Below are 17,255 nucleotides of genomic sequence, written 5' to 3' on the forward strand. Positions count from 1 at the left end.
ATGCCTCACTCCTTATATGGTCAATGATGTCACCGGAACGTCTTGATCTAAACTTAAAGCTATAGAGTTAGCCTACTATGCTACATGGGCAAGTGCTGGACTGGATTATAATACAGCATGGAAGTTTATTTGGAGTGGACTGCAGCGATCGCACCGACGGCAGCAGAAACAGTAAGTTCATCTACCCAAATCGCTCATTTATAGCGTTGTGAAATGTCGGGTGCACGGCGGGCGCGGATCTATAAATAGTACGAAATAATTTGCGTGGATTTATGGCGGGCGGATGGTTTATGTACTGTATACATGAGGATTAGGGTGGCATAAAAGCTCATGCGCGCATCTCTACTGCAGACCGTCCAGCGCACCATATGGGTGAGTTACAATGTTTTTAGGTTGTATAATAAAGTGCAAGTTCATGCAAGGAAAATACGTGCTGTGTATCTAATATCACGATACGATATTCTCACAATACTTAATACTAATATGCTAGTATGCGATATATTGCGATTTATCCCCTTTTTTCCACTGCAAATGATGTCCCCAAAGGAAAATGTTATCTGTTGTATCCCAGATAATGTTTCCAGTCTGTTCATCTCACTCAACTCATTTTTTTTGTCGCAAAATCGTCAAGCAGACAGACTGACCAACACTGTCATAAAAACCTGTCATAAATGTTGCATGCACCTGACAATTGATATAATAAAATATCGTGATACTTCGCATCCGTGTGATACGATATTATTGCAACGCAAAATATTGCGATACTATGCTGTATAGATCCCCCCACCCCACGTGAAGCATGACGGCTTAGGAGACAGGCTAAGTTAGAGAGACTGATGGTCCTCTAGACCTTTAAGGTCACTTTCCCCCCGGGGTCATGACCTTAGTGGGCTCCCGCCTCCCAGTGTTTTGAACCCACACTGATAGGCTGAGGCACCACTCTGGTGTACAGGAGGGTTCTCCCCTGCCGCTATGTAACTGCTAGGCTTAGACAAGGACATCAAATCATCTCTAGACTTAGGATGCCATTCATGCCATCCTTCTGAGCCAATGCACTGCATGAAATAGGCCACGCCCATCACGGGGGAAAGCTCTCCATTCACTTCCATAGACCAGCGTAATTTTCCTTGAATTACGGTAAACATAGCTAAAAGCTGTTGTGTGGTGGGCTGTGCAGACAACAAATAAAATAAATAAATCACCAATTAAAGTTTTTTTGTACTAACGAGCAAAACAAGGAAGCCATTGAGCATTGGCGACAAGAAAAATGTGGATCTAGCTGTCAAGGAAGTAAGTTGGAGTGTTCATCTTCCGTATATATATGATCTTTGTGTGCAACACGTGACATAGGAGAACGCCAGGATTGGGGGGAGGGAGATTGGGGAGTTTTTGTTTCCCCCCAATTTGGGCATGGTTTCTGAATGATGACGCGCTCCGCAGTGTCTCTATGGGCAATTCAATAGACATCACTTACTATTATTATTATTATTATTATTAATATTATTAATATTATTATTTCCCCCATTTTCTCCCCAATTGTACTTGGCCAATTTTGTCCCCCCTGCTGCCCCGGTCGCTGTTCCACCCTCTGCCGGACGTGAGAGTATCACGCTATTCCCACCAGTTCCCTTCTGCCCCGAACAGGCGCCCTGACCGACCAGAGGAGGCGCTAGTGCAGCACCAGCGACCAGGACATATACCCTTAATCCAGCTTCCCACCCGCAGACACCAGCCAATCGTTCCTGTATGGACGCCCGGCTAAGCCGGAGGTAACACGGGGGCGCGAACCTGCGACCCTCGTGTTGGTAGGCAGGGAAATCTACCGCTACACTACCCGGACGCCCGATAGACATCTCTGACAACCCAAAGTTTCCTCTCACAATACACAGGTCTACATGGTTTACAGGGGATATTCCATGTACACAACATATTGGTATTTACTAGGGATGGGGCCGATCCGATCCAATATCGGTATCGGGTGCCGATATTGGCACTCATTCACAGATCGGATCGGATTTTTATTTTTTATTATTTATTTATTTTTGCAATTCCAGCGCGGGCCGCACAGGCCGTAATTTGCCCATGTATAATAGTATCCTTCTTTGCCTTGTATATTTTCTTAATTTCGTCTGCTTTTTGCAAGGTATAGTTAAAAAAAATCTTTAATTGGCCAAATCTTTGCCTATACTGTATATTCAAGAAACAGATTGGTATCGGCATAATATCGGTATCGGTATCGGCAGATATCCAAATTCAGGTATCGGAATCGGATCGGAAGTGAAAAAATGTGGATCGGTCCTCGATCCCTAGTATTTACACTGCCTAGCTGGTAAAAGAAAAGGCTAATCTTTAATGACCCCTCTAGTACAGAAACGACTGTGGCAAATGTCCTCATAAAAGGGAAAGACAGACACATTTGAAGTAGCCAGTGAAGGAGCATTTGGACTGGACCGAAGCCATAGACGTACCCATAGTAGACTAAACAGAAAGAAGCAAGATGAGAGCAGTTGGTTCATCTGCTCTGGTTTGGGCTTCAAGACAAATACAAGGCTAAGGTACACTGCCTGGAGCTGGGAGACAGGCTGACCCAAATGTACTGACTGGCCAAAACACAGTCAAAACAGCACAGTGAGGGAAAGAGTGTGGAAACACTGCAGGATGGAGGAGAGGAAGACTAGGGGAGAGAGAGACACAGAGAGACAGAGACAGACAGAGAGAGAGAGAGAGACACAGAGAGACAGAGACAGACAGACAGAGAGAGAGAGACACACAGAGAGACAGAGACAGACAGACAGAGAGAGAGAGAGACACAGAGAGACAGAGACAGACAGAGAGAGAGAGAGAGACACAGAGAGACAGAGACAGACAGACAGAGAGACACAGAGAGACAGAGACAGACAGAGAGAGAGAGAGACACACAGAGAGACAGAGACAGACAGACAGACAGAGAGAGACACAGAGAGACAGAGACAGACAGACAGAGAGAGACACAGAGAGACAGAGACAGACAGACAGAGAGAGAGAGAGACACAGAGAGACAGAGACAGACAGACAGACAGACAGACAGAGAGAGACACGGAGAGACAGAGACAGACAGAGAGAGAGAGAGAGACACAGAGAGACAGAGACAGACAGACAGACAGAGAGAGACACAGAGAGACAGAGACAGACACAGAGAGAGAGAGACACAGAGAGACAGAGACAGACAGACAGACAGACAGAGACACAGAGAGACAGAGACAGACAGAGAGAGAGAGAGACAGACACCGAGAGACAGAGACAGACAGAGACAGAGAGAGAGACACAGAGAGACAGAGACAGACAGACAGAGAGAGAGAGAGACAGAGACAGACAGAGAGAGAGAGAGAGACACAGAGAGACAGAGACAGACAGACAGAGAGAGAGAGAGAGTGTAGGGGGAGGAGCAACTGATGCAACACAGCAGAGTTTTGATGATAAATGATGTTGGTTATAAATAAAGTCTTATTACAACAACAAACATCAATCTATCAAACAACAAACAGCTGAGTCAGAGGAAGACCTTATGGCTGACCTTTAACTACGAGATACCACAAGAGGAGCTCAGCTCTGTCGCTCTGCCAGAAGCAACACACACGCACGCACGCACACACACACACACACACACACACACACACACACACACACACACACACACACACACACACACACACACACACACACACACACACACACACACACACACGTACACACACACAGACACACACACAGACATGCACACACACACACACAGCATCTTGGCAGGGCCTCACAGAAAAGCAGCATTTAGGGGTTAGTGGGAATAGAGTGAAAGAAGAGGATATCTAACCATGTACAGTATATGTTTTGTGTGCATATGTAGTACAGTATATATACAATATATGTACAGTGTGTATATATATATATGTACAGTATATATATATATATATATATATATATATATATATATATATACACACATACACAATGTATATATGTACAGTATATATATATGTACTATATATGTATATATAAACATACATACACAATGTATATACCGGTATGTACAGTATATATATATGTACTATATATGTATATATAAACATACATACACAATGTATATATGTACAGTATATATATGTACAGTGTGTATATATATATATATATATATATATATATATATATATATATATATATATATATATATACATACACACACACACACAATGTATATATGTACAGTATATATACAATATATATGCACAGTATATATATACACACACACACACACAATGTATATATATATATATATATATATATATAGATAACAATATATATGTACTATATATATACACTACATGTATAGTATATATACAATATATATGTACAGTATATGTACAGTATATATACTATATATATGTACAGTATCTACTGTATTTGTGGCTAACAGAGAAATGGGCCACCAGGCCAGTGTGGGGGAGGAGTGGGCGTGTCTGTAATGTGTGGTGAGTCACAGAGACTCGTGTAGTGCCAGATGAAAAACATCAGGACTGATTAAGGGGTTCAACAACACAATGAGTCCAGGAGAGGAGGGGGAGGGGAGGGGTTACTGGAACTAACCCATATGATTCTACTTAGGAACAGAGCAAGAAACTGGGTTACTGGAACTAACCCATATGATTCTACTTAGGAACAGAGCAAGAAACTGGGTTACTGGAACTAACCCATATGATTCTACTTAGGAACAGAGCAAGAAACTGGCAAAGAGGAGGGAGAGCGAGGGAACATGATGTCTCTGTGCTCCTCTCTGCACTGCACTTACTACAGCAGCACTACTGAGTGAGCCACACGTCTCTGTGCTCCTCTCTGCACTGCACTTACTACAGCAGCACTACTGAGTGAGCCACACGTCTCTGGTTGCCTCATTCTGGGCAGCCGGCTCTGACTCAGGCTTTCTCCACAACTATGAGCTGAGGTCTGGAAATGGGAAACAGGTTTGTGAGCGAGCAGAGAAAAACAACTTCAGGATATGTTCTGCAACGCCTCTCCCCCCCCCCCCTGCACATATCTGAGGTGAACACTCACAGCTAATATATGCTGGCTTCTTGTGGATGACGCCGAATGATGGTGACCTATATGACACACACACTCTCACTCAACATGCACTTGTTGACCTGTGGTCAACAAGTTAAATGATCATAATGATAAAAAACGCAGGCGGGGGTTGTTGTTGTTGCGTCTTTACCCGCCACTGCTGTAGCCCCTCCTCCTCTGATGCCCGGATGTAAACAAACCAGACATGTGTTCGTGGGAGTGGAGCAGCGTTGGCTGTAACGTAGTGGAAAGGAGCGGAAGGAAGGGAGATGGCATCTCATAAAACCGGCGCATTTTTTGCAGTATTTTGATCCAGTGAATGAAAATATGCTTGTATGTAGTAGGGATGCCAATTTGAATCAATTTCCTTAATCGATTAATTGGTCATATCAACGATCAATTAATGGATTAATCATTATATTTAAAAAAAGAAACTGCTTTTGCGGGTTAATAATTATTAACACCTGTCTTTAGGCCTATACTCACTCAACAAGTAAATCTACGAACCAAACGTCTTGCATTAGCTGTCATTCCTCTGTATACGTGATGGAAGTTAAAGTTCACCCTTGTGGTGTTAAATCATTTCTGCAAAAAAAACAAAAAAACAATAGCACATCAATCAATCGATTAATCAAATTCTTAATGGCGATTAATCATGAACATCCCTAGTAGGTAGGCTGTGTCAGATAAAACTAACTGCCACATAACGTTAACCACTCGACCGACATTCAGCACAGGCATGTGGACGCAAGGACATGTGGACGCTATGGCATTGCTAACCCGTTAGCCAGACAAGCTAACCCGTTAGCAACACAAGATAACAAAGCTCATATAGGCAATGAATGACTGCACCAGATGCTTCCACTCAACTTTGTTGAACGCTTCCGAAAGTTAAACGGACTATATTGAGCCTGAATACACGGCGCTGGGGTGAGTTGTTGATGGTTTCTGATGTGAAATGTTCATAAACAGCGCAAGATGTTGTGAATATTGGCGATTATGACGAACATAATTAATGGTTTCAAATGGCTCTTAAATACACGCAATATTTTTATATAAAGAGCGTGGTGCAGGTAAAAATGAATTTACAGTTAGGAAGATTCTTATGAAAATACCCCAAAAAACTAAAACTAAATTAAAACATGCCCCCAGGGCAGAAATATGGAGAAAAAGGTGGCATTATAATGCACATGTTTAAAAAAAAAAAGCTATCTGTAGCAGATAACACCTGTGACTTCACTCAGGCTACTGTACTTACTGTAATAATAATAATAATAATAATATACAGTCAATGTGTACAGCAGAAAACTTTCCAAAACACCAGATGTACGATAATTATCGTATTTGTACGATAATTTACCACCAAAACCAATAGCATCCATCGACACTGCCCAGAATGCATTTGGGCATTGAGGCGAGAAGAAGAAAACTCAGCTCCATTTCCCCCCCAAAGGCACCTGTTTACTTTCTGTTTCGTTTGGGGTCTATCTATGGTTAATATGGCACTTTATAGTTTCAGTAGTCAAACGTACCTAAGTAGTAAAACTAGTTTACCCCCAATATGCAATCGGTTTTTCAAAATAACGCCTATTTGCAAATATAATTTTGGAGAGCCACAGCAAGGCACAGCAGACTGACCATCTCAGCTGGTGTAAACCATCTGCACAATGGTATCAGGTGGATCACTTTATCGTCGGAGACAAGTGGCACTCTGGAGCTCAGGAGGAGAGCAGTTTCAGCTGCAGAGTGGAGGTGCAGCTGCAGCGAGCGGCCTCTCGACGGACGAACAAACCGGGACAGACGCTGGGCGTACAGAGATAATGATCCACATGCATTGTTTATTGAGTATTAAAATCGTCACAGGTGTTATTGCTAGATTTGAGGGTTTTTATGTGCGTGTGCCAGATGCTTCACAAAAACCAGTCTAGATGCAGCTATGTGTGTGTGGGGTAGGGATGTCAACGGTTAACCGTTAATCGATTAACCGTCGCTAACGTCGTTGTTCGGTTATTGCTGTCGGTCTATCAGTTAATATTATTATTATTATTATTATTTTATTTTTTATTTTTTGTCTATTTACTCAATGAGCTCATGCCCAAACAAGGCGTGTCTATTTAGATGCTGAAATGTTAATGCTTTTTGTGTTAGAATTATGCCTTTATTTTTTGTTGGCTTTGCTGAAATTTATAAGTTTATTGCCACATTTTGATCAGGTAATCATTCCAAAATCATTCTGGCTCTTATATGGATGACCCGCGGCAGCCCTGCACGCCGTCCACGGGACAGGCACCCCCAGGGGTGGTCCGGTCCCCCGGCCAACGCAGACAGGAACAGCTCGAATGCCCCAAGGAACGCGGGGCCAACACCTCCCCAGCCAGCCTGGACTGGCGCGGGTCGAGGAAGCCGTGCCCGCCGCAGCAGGGGCGTTGTCATCCATATAAGAGCCAGAATGATTTTGGAATGATTACCTGATCAAAATGTGGCAATAAACTTATAAATTTCAGCAAAGCCAACAAAAAATAAAGGCATAATTCTAACACAAAAAGCATTAACATTTCAGCATCTAAATAGACACGCCTTGTTTGGGCATGAGCTCATTGAGTAAATAGACAAAAAAATAATAATAATAATAATAATAATAATAATAATAATAATAATAATAATAATAATAATATTAAAAAATTATGAATTAACCGATAGGTTAATCGATTATTAGCGTTGGTTAATCGAAAGTGAAATTAACCGAAAATTGACATCCCTAGTGTGGGGTGAAAAAAACAAAAGAGAATCCTAATTGCTACATAAAAGTCCCACATATTAATGCAAAGTGGTGTCTAACCTGCATCATGCTCTTTAACCATATAGATTCAATTGCGCTCAGTGTGTGTGCGAGTGTTTTCTTACTTATAGACTAGTCGCCATTAAAATTTCAGATTAAATGTCGCGGGCACGCATGTGTGTGTGTGCACGCACGCACGCACACACACACACCATCGAGCCATGTACAGAATACAGATGTGTTTTTTTGTTGTTCTTTGGCTGCTAGCTCAGTGAGTTGTGGCTGTAGATATACCACTGGACTCTGTGGATTCTCATCTTTCATCTCTCACACACACACACGCACACACACACACACACACACACACACACACACGAACACACACACACACACACACACACACACACACACACACACACACGGTTGTAAACAGCGTCACCCTCCATCGCACACGTCCTGGGTATATAACAAGGGGCCTCACTCGTAAACAACACTGCCCACACTTGATGATGTCATCTAAAGTGGACTTTAGATGACAGCTGTTCTGCTGGTGGGACAGTTGATGATGTCATCTAAAGTGGACTTTAGACTTTAGATGACAGCTGTTCTGCTGGTGGGACAGTTGTTTAGAAAGCAGCAGCTGAGCTGAGGCTTTCTGCTTCTAGAGATATAGACACATCCTTCATCATGCCGTGTGCTGATAATATTAAAACGCATTTTATACCGACTCGCCTACAAGTACTGTAACTCGACATGCACGACGTGTGCGTGTGTGTGTGTGTGTGTGTGTGTTCGTGTGTGTGTTCGTGTGTGTTCGTGTGTGTGTGTGTGTGTGTGTGTGTGTGTGTGTGTGTGTGCGTGATGCATGGACACTTACCGAGTCCAGAAGTGTGTATGGCTTTGATCATCTTCTTCATCCTCTGTAGAGTTGTCTGGTCATTCTCCAGATTCTGAAATACAATAACAAGACACACATTGATTGGTATATGAAATTCAAATCCAGAGTCTTTCCAAAGTGTTTGAATTTAAACTGCCCCCCCCTCCTCCATTTATTTATTTATTTATTTATTTATTTATTTCAGGGACAGTGCAACATTAATGAACATTTGCATGTAAATGTGCCGGATTATAGCCTTAGCTAATTTCCATCCGTAGTCCCTCGACAGGTAAGGTACAAAAAAGTTTAAAAGAAGAAATAGAAAAATTAGTGCATACATAGGGCATACATACACATACAGCAATGTAAGTGACACATACATACACATGTCCATGTCCTCTATATGCAGACAAGTAAGCATTACTATGTATGCAGTCATGTTTACAGCAACTTTTTCACATCAGGGACCCCTAAATTGACATAAATTAGACCACGGACCCCCATTGATAAGGTTTTGTCCCAGGGTCTCTCATCTCATCTCATTTTTGCTTTTAGATGTTTTATTACAGAAAAGTACATGAAACTATGACCAAAATAGTCATACATACATTCTGTCATTGTGTTACTTATGGAAATTTGAATACAAAATTAATGATTCCCCTTTTTGCTGGGGACCCCCTGGAACCCTCTCAAGGACCCCTGGGACCCCCACTTTGAGAACCACTGGTTTACAGTTTACTTCTCTCACAGTACATGTCCGATGTGTGTGTGTGTGTGTGTGTGTGTGTGTGTGTGTGTGTGTGTGTGTGTGTGTGTGTGTGTGTGTGTGTGTGTGTGTGCGTGTGCGTGTGCATGTACAGTTCCACTAAATGTTCTCACGCTGTGTGATGAAGCTGAACAGGTGAGTCAGCAGCAGCTAGACAGCCTGTCTGACTTGCACTGTCATGTAAAGGCCCAGGTGACTGTCTGACTGTCACTTTTCAGGTTTCATGTCTCACTCTGAAGCCAGACATAACAAACAGAGCACAGATGCAGGACGCTTGCTTGAGCATCCCCCAAACCCAACAACGTTTTTTTGAAACAACCACCGTGATTCTCTTTACACCAGCTAGCTAACACACATGGCACTCCTCCTACATGGCACCAGAAATAGCTTTAACGGGCCAGTAATGTAGCCGGAAAACACACCCTGCCTGGCTAGTGGCATGGTGTTTACAGACCCCGCTCCAGTCCACTCCCTACTAAAGTGTAAGTTCACTCATTAAAAGGCTACTACAGACAATGCATGGGAAAGTGATTTAGTGGGGGAGTGGAGATGGGAGTTGTAGTTTCCACTGTTTGGTCAGTTGGTTGGCAGCAGAGGATAAACAACACGGTAGAAACGAGCTGCTGCAGGCTGAGGAGGCAGGTTGTGGTTGTTGTTGGACTCGGGTTGTGAAATCAAATGTGGACACGCGTCCGTGCACACAGACAGACAAACCACCCATCGGTCGAGACAGACAAACAAACACATAAATACACACGCGTGCACACACACACACACACACACACACACACACACACACACACACACACACACACACACACACACACACACACACACACACACACACACACACACACACACACACACACACACACACACACAAGCCTTTTATTTGGACAAGGCAAGCTGTTCCACCCATCGGTGTTGCTGGGACACTATTGTGACACAAACCCAGGCCACGTCACGGCACGCTCTCCTCTCCCCAGTCACCAGCCAGCCTGACTGTTAGAGCTGGGTATTGGTTCAAATTTCAAGAATCGATTTGATTCCGATTCACAAGGTTGCGAATCGATTAATTCAAGATTCAAGATTCAAGATTCAAGATTTTTATTGTCACTCCATGGTACAAGTATCACGTGTGAAATTCTTGTGCTGTGGACTCCGTTTACAACATAGTACAAATATAACAGGGCATATGAGTGCAAAAACAACAAGAGCCACAACAAGCAATAAGGCAGTATAGTGATAAGACAAGTCAGAGACAGTGGCATATTCACTGCACATAGGTGCACATGTCATGTGCATACTTTAGACGAGCTTAAACATTTTAAATTCGGCGTATTTGACATACAGGTGCAAATAGCATATTCCTTATTAAACATACAATTAAACATTAGACATACGTTATGGTAGCAGCTACAGTGTGGTACAGTACGGCTACTACACTATTTGTGTATGTTAAGGAGTCTCGTGGCCTGCGGCAAGAAACTGTTCCTCAAGCGATTTGTGCGTGCTTTTGGAACCCTGTATCTTCTCCCTGAGGGTAACAGGGATTAACAGGGAGTAATTTCGATTCGATTCGATTCGATTCCGATTCGATCAATTTCAATATTGATTTGGTTAGTGATACCAAAACGTGTTTTTTAAGCTGTACCCTGAATTACATGACTGTCCAGTTATGTAACACAGGGGTTCCCAACCAGCCAAGTAGATACATGGGGGAAAAAAGTTGCAGACCTGTTGTCAATTTTAATGGTTTTAGTTACACATATATTTACTCACCAGGTGGTAACAAAGGGTAAATAACAGCCTTTTCAACAGCCTTTTCATCCGTCAATAAAGACACTTATGCACAGTGATTTCATTTCTAAAAGTAGATATTAATGATCAAACATTTCCATTCGTGTAGCCTACAGTATTTATGTTTTTGTTTCAACTACAAACATAAATAAACGTCAACTTGAAACTATGTTTCAACTACCACACACAGCATAATATTTTAGCCTGTTTATTAAAAAAAAAAAAATGTAATAAAAAAAAATCGATTTCTGGACATATGAATCGATAATCGAGGATTAAAATAAAAATCGATTCAAAATCGGAGAATCGATTTTTTGAACCCAGCCCTACTGACTGTGCCCACATGCAAGGGTGTGTGCACCTGCTGTGTGTGTGTGTGTGTGTGTGTGTGTGTGTGTGTGTGTGTGTGTGTGTGTGTGTGCGTGCGTGCGTGCGTGCGTGCGTGTGTGTGTGTGATGTGTGTGTGTGTAGTGTGTGTGTGTGTGTGACGTGTGTGTGTGTAGTGTACATACGGGGGAGTTTTTCCAGAGAAAGCGCTTGCTGGCAGCAGCAGCTTGATATTTAATCTCAAAATGATATCTGATCCTGACAAAGAGTTGTATTTCCTAAATGTGATCTCCACCATTTTGGAACGTTTGACATTTGGAAGCTGAATTCTTCCTGCTGAAACAACATAAGCCATTATAGGTTGATTAAAACACTGAGTCGTCTTAACGCCCCCCTCCAGTCACTTTTACACCTGTGTACATCCCGGGTGGAAACGCAAAGCTGCGCGCGCCGTAATAAACTACGTCACCAGTCTAATCATTTGCGCCGAAAGTTTGTCTATTGGTAAGAAGGCTTGTACCTTGTTCCACTGCAACATCATGGCCGGAGCACTGTTGTCCAAAACAGATAAGAGCCTCGCTCCTGCCTTCAATACGATCTCTGTCTCCCTTCAAGCCGGACAGACCGGAAACAGTATGGCTGCCTCGATCTCCGCAAAATGTTCATCCAGAAGCCACATTTTATAGTTATAAAAATCAACAACCAGCCAACAGATATGAAAGCTGCTGGGCTCATATGGAAGAGATATGGAAAGAGCGTAACTCCAACTGGTTAAAAGTGGCTATCGCGGCGTTTTGAGCCAGAACGAATGGCCAGAACACTTAGTTAGCAGACGTAGCGGCCAAGCTAACGGCAGATTGTATTCACTGTCATATTAAATATTGTATTTGTCTGTTGCTGCCTTCAAGTGGCCTCGTGTTTACCGTGAATACGACCATAAATAAATCCACTTGAACGGCCCTCTCATGTGCTGTTCACGACCTGGTATGTCACGGACGTTGATGGAAAGTTAATATATCGACATTTTAGCTGTATAGAGCTTTTCATAGTCATTTTATAATAATCTGTCTGATGCACATTCTTCAACAGTCTCATCTCGTTTCCTCTCATTATTACCTTTGCATTTCCTGCATTAACGTAGTTAGCCGCTCGCTAGCTAGTGTGGTAGCTACATTGTTAGCCTCGGTGGCTTCTAGCACGTTGTGTACACGACTTCCGGGTCCCGTATTCACGGTGAACACGAACAAAATACAGTGGCCAACACTTTGGCTAAAGTAGCAGAGCAGGGAAAAACACAGCTACACATGAAACCTCTTAAAAATGACTAAACTGACTGAAGTTAAGTTAACACGTTCACTGCCATTGACGAGATATCTCGTCTTACAAAATCCAACGGTTGACTGCCAATGACGAGATATCTCGTCTTAAAAAAAAAAAAAAAAATTGACGGTGGGACGTGGATCAACGCCCCCCACGTCTCCTATAAAAATATTGGAGCCACCGAATGTGTACAACCCATTCCACCAACCCACTAAGTGGCGACAGTGCTCTCCAGACTAGAAAAAGCCCGAGCCAAAACTGCAGGGGAACGCGCGAGGAAACCATTCTCTCATACTGTAAAATGGATTGGCGAAAACGCTTTCGCTTTCGCGCATTATCGCGCTGGGAGCTGGCGGTGGGGGATTGCAAATTTGCATAATAGATTATGGGTGAAACACACTTTGAAACACCAGCAGAAAACGCAGAATCGCACGCAGCTTCATTCCAGCTGAGCTCAACCGAAAACCCAGAAACGAACGAGCCTCATTCTCATACTGTAGGCGAAAACGCTTTCACGCTGGTGCACACGGGCGCACAACGGTGGGGGGTTCCAAAAATAGACTGGGTGGAAAACACACTTTGAAACACGCAGCATAAAGCCTAGAATCGCACAAAGCTTCATCAAAGCTCTCAAACCCAAGAAACGAGTGAGCCCCATCCAGACTTGCCGACGAGGGGGCCGCCAGGGAGGGAGGCTGCTCACTGCTCAGACAGGCAGTAGAAACTCGCTTGTGACAAACGCTGCTGAAAGCCACCAGACACGCCCACGGAGGGAGGAGTTTGAAGGAGAGGGCGTTCAGAACTATATTGTTTAGATGTCTGATCTCTCACTGATGCCAAAAATAAATGGTTAAAGTGACTGTTCTGCCTGTTTGATTGAATTTCACAAAACTGCGATTATCTCAGCTTTCAGTCTCAGACGCTGAAACCATGCTGTACTCAACGGCTAATATCTACATAACTACTAACTCTACAAACTAACTCTTTTAGACAGAGAAAGCACACATTCTATTAGTACTTTTGTGAACTTTGTGTTCACAAAGTCCAAGCAGAAAATAATCCTCGGCTCTTGTAAAATGAGCCAGAATCCTCAAAAAAACCCTCTGGCAGAAGCTACCTACAGTAAAAAAAAAAAAACGGCTGGCAGTGAATGTGTTAAGTGATCCTTTATTTCTCCCCATGGGGAAATTCATCCTCTGCAATTGAGCCATCCTCTACTAGGAAGCTTCCTAGAACTAGGAGCAGTGGGCAGCCACTGTGCAGCGCCCGGGGACCAACTCCAGTTCTTTTTGCCAGTGCCTTGGTCAGGGGCACTGACAGGAGTATTAACCCTAACATACATGTCTTTAGGTGGTGGGAGGAAGCCGGAGCACCCGGAGAAAACCCACACGAACACGGGGAGAACATGCAAACTCCACACAGAAAGGACCTGGGACGGACCGGGGGTTCGAACCCGCGACCTTTTTGCTGTGAGGCAACAGTGCTAACCACAGATCCACCATGCCGTCCAAGACGGGGGGGTTTAAGGACTTTGCTTATAAAGACGTCAGATAAGAATCGAATCATGGTAAAATACGGACCGGTAAACTTAAAGTCGAGCTGCTGAACCCAAAAATTACTTTTCTTTTATTTTAGTTCAAATACCTGGGTATGCAGTGCACCTATTTAATAATGTATGCAAACAAAATCACAAAAGTCAATTTTTTTTAGTTTTCCACACTTTTTCACATCAAAAGTTCATTTTTCAAGATTTCATTGAGAACAGTAATGTACAGTTTGCTGACGTCACCTAGTACTATCAAATTTCTACCCCGTTTCAACCAATCATATCACTACATGCAGCTGTCAATCAAATCTTCATTTCAGGATAATTTTCTCTTCCAAAAGAAAGAGAAAATGGCGCCTAGTGCCTGTCATCTGGCAGAATTCCTATCCCATAAATCAACTACTAACTTGGCCAATTGTTAGAAACATGAACAAATAACAAAAACGATAATGTCTAAGAATGCAAAGAAATGTAACTGGCTCATTAAAACACTCATTCCAGGAATAGTATTTACATTTATAACGATAATGGCGCGTGCCTCCGAGCCTGACAGCCTCTCTGAGTTTCCAGGCGGGCAGGCAGCACCCATACATCGGATTGTCCGCTCGCTCCGCACGAAGCAGCCTGGCTGCCTGCAGTGCCTGGTACTCCGCGGATCCCACTCGCGTAGCACGACAACACGCTGAATCCCACCCGATTTGGGGGTGGAACACGCCAGGATTGGCCAATGCCAAAGCCAGTCCGGAGAATTGTCAAATCAAATCATCGACACCGTATATGGTCCGCCTCTCAATTTGTTTTCAGTCTGAAACGGACTCAGATGCACGTGACGAACGGGTTCACCTCGACTTTAAGGTAGCAAGTTAGCAACATCTTCCCCCAAAATGGCTACATAGTAAACGAAACCATGTCCTCTCCCTCGGTATCTTTTCATCTAAACAATCTTATCAGCAGTAATAAGTAACAAGTAGCACTGTGTGTGTGTGTGTGTGTGTGTGTGTGTGTGTGTGTGTGTGTGTGTGTGTGTGGATGTGTATGTGTGTGTATGTGTATGTGTATGTGTGTGTGTATGTGTGTGTGTGTGTGTGTGTGTGTGTGTGTGTGTGTATGTGTATGTGTATGTGTGTGTGTATGTGTGTGTGTGTGTGTGTGTGTGTGTGTGTGTATGTGTATGTGTATGTGTGTGTGTGTATGTGTGTGTGTGTGTGTGTGTGTGTGTGCGTGTGTCCTCTGTCTCCCTGTCTGCCACCATAAGCCCCACACATGCCAACACATTAACTTAACAGTTGATCCAGCCAGTCCCTGCTGAGCAAACCAAACATAATACCTACGCATCCTCTGTGTGTGTGTGTGTGTGTGTGTGTGTGTGTGTGTGTGTGTGTGTGTGTAGGTGTGTGTGTGTGTGTGTGTGTGTGTGTGCGTGTGTGTGTGTGTGTGTGTGTGTGTGTGTGCGTGTGTGTGTGTGCACATGTGTAGGATTCCAGTGCGTCCCTCCCCAGAGCAGCTATTCCAGCGATGTATTTTCCAGTGTGTCATCACGGCCATAAATAAGGAGATTTAGGCCAACATAAATACATCAGACATGATTCTCTTTAGAAAGCAGCTCCTCTCCTCTCTGTCACATCAATTACTATCGGCTAGTAGGAAATCACCGTTTCTAGCCAGGAAAGTGCTAAACGTAAACCTCTCATCTCTCAGAGCGGTTGTATTTGAACGTTTCCACATTTGGAGGGGAAAGAATTTCATCAGTTAGCACATTGAATGCCAGCCATGTTTTCATTCCTGTAGGTAAGTTGTGCCAGGGGTGTTTTTGACGATTCTGGCTCATTTTAGAACAGCCGAGGATTCTTTTCTGTTAAGAATTCATGAACACCAATCATCTAAAAATAACTAATAGAATGTGTGCTTTCTCTGTCTAAAAGAGTTAGTTTGCAGAGTTAGTAGTTATGTAGATATTAGCCGTTGAGTACAGCATGGTTTCAGCGTCTGGAAATTTATTCAGAGATAAATGGCTTTTTGTGAAACAGTCACTTTAACCATTCATTTTTGGCATCAGTAAGACCGTCAGACATTCTAAACAATAGTTTTGAACAGTAATTTCCTCCATAACAACAGGAAACACCCCTCTCATTCAAACTCCTCCCTCCGTGTGTCTTCTCCTCCTTCCTCCTAACAGCGGGCGTGTCAGAAGCGCGTTGTGCTGCCTGCCTGTCTGTCTGCGTGCCTGCCTGCCTGCTTGCCTGCGTGCGGGGACGAGTCTGAAATGGATTACTGTAAAATCGCCAAGCCATTTCCTTGAATGGCTTGCTCCCGCGGTGTGTGTGTGTGTGTGTGTGTGTGTGTGTGTGTGTGTGTGTGTGTGTGTGTGTGTGTTCGCGCGTTGCTCCGCGGCTCTGGGGGGAAGAGATCTCTGTCCGTTCTGTGTGTGTGTCCGGGCTTCTGACTGTAAAATCGCCAAGCCATTTCCGCGGGAGGCGGCTGCTTTTGGGTCCCGTGGCTGTGGCTTCTCTCGGTCTCTGTCGCCACTTAGTGGTCGGTAAAATAGATTACACACATGCTCTTGCTCCAAATAGTTATCTCGAAGATGTAAAAGGGGTTGATTGATGTCCCACCGTCAAAAAAAAAAAATCTTTATGTAAGACGAGTTAGTCCGTCCTTGGCACTTAAGCGCTGGATTATGTAAGACGAGTTAGGTCGTCTCTGGCACTTAATGTGTTAGTATGTAAAATATAGAGGAGTCAAGAATCGT

General features: G+C 43.5%; 1 protein-coding gene across 2 annotated transcripts in view; it reads right to left on the minus strand.

Moving 5' to 3' along the window:
• Positions 1-17,255, minus strand: part of asap3 (ArfGAP with SH3 domain, ankyrin repeat and PH domain 3) — a 74,916-nt gene that overhangs the window by 55,571 nt on the left and 2,090 nt on the right. For both annotated transcript variants that reach the window (XM_083633589.1, XM_083633590.1), the window contains exon 2: positions 8,748-8,820. In XM_083633589.1, coding sequence (XP_083489715.1) covers positions 8,748-8,820 — 73 coding nt within the window. The remainder of the gene's footprint in view (positions 1-8,747; positions 8,821-17,255) is intronic.

The sequence above is a fragment of the Poromitra crassiceps genome, assembly GCF_964638095.1.
Source record: "Poromitra crassiceps genome assembly, chromosome: 3".
In the NCBI taxonomy this organism is placed as follows: domain Eukaryota; kingdom Metazoa; phylum Chordata; class Actinopteri; order Beryciformes; family Melamphaidae; genus Poromitra; species Poromitra crassiceps.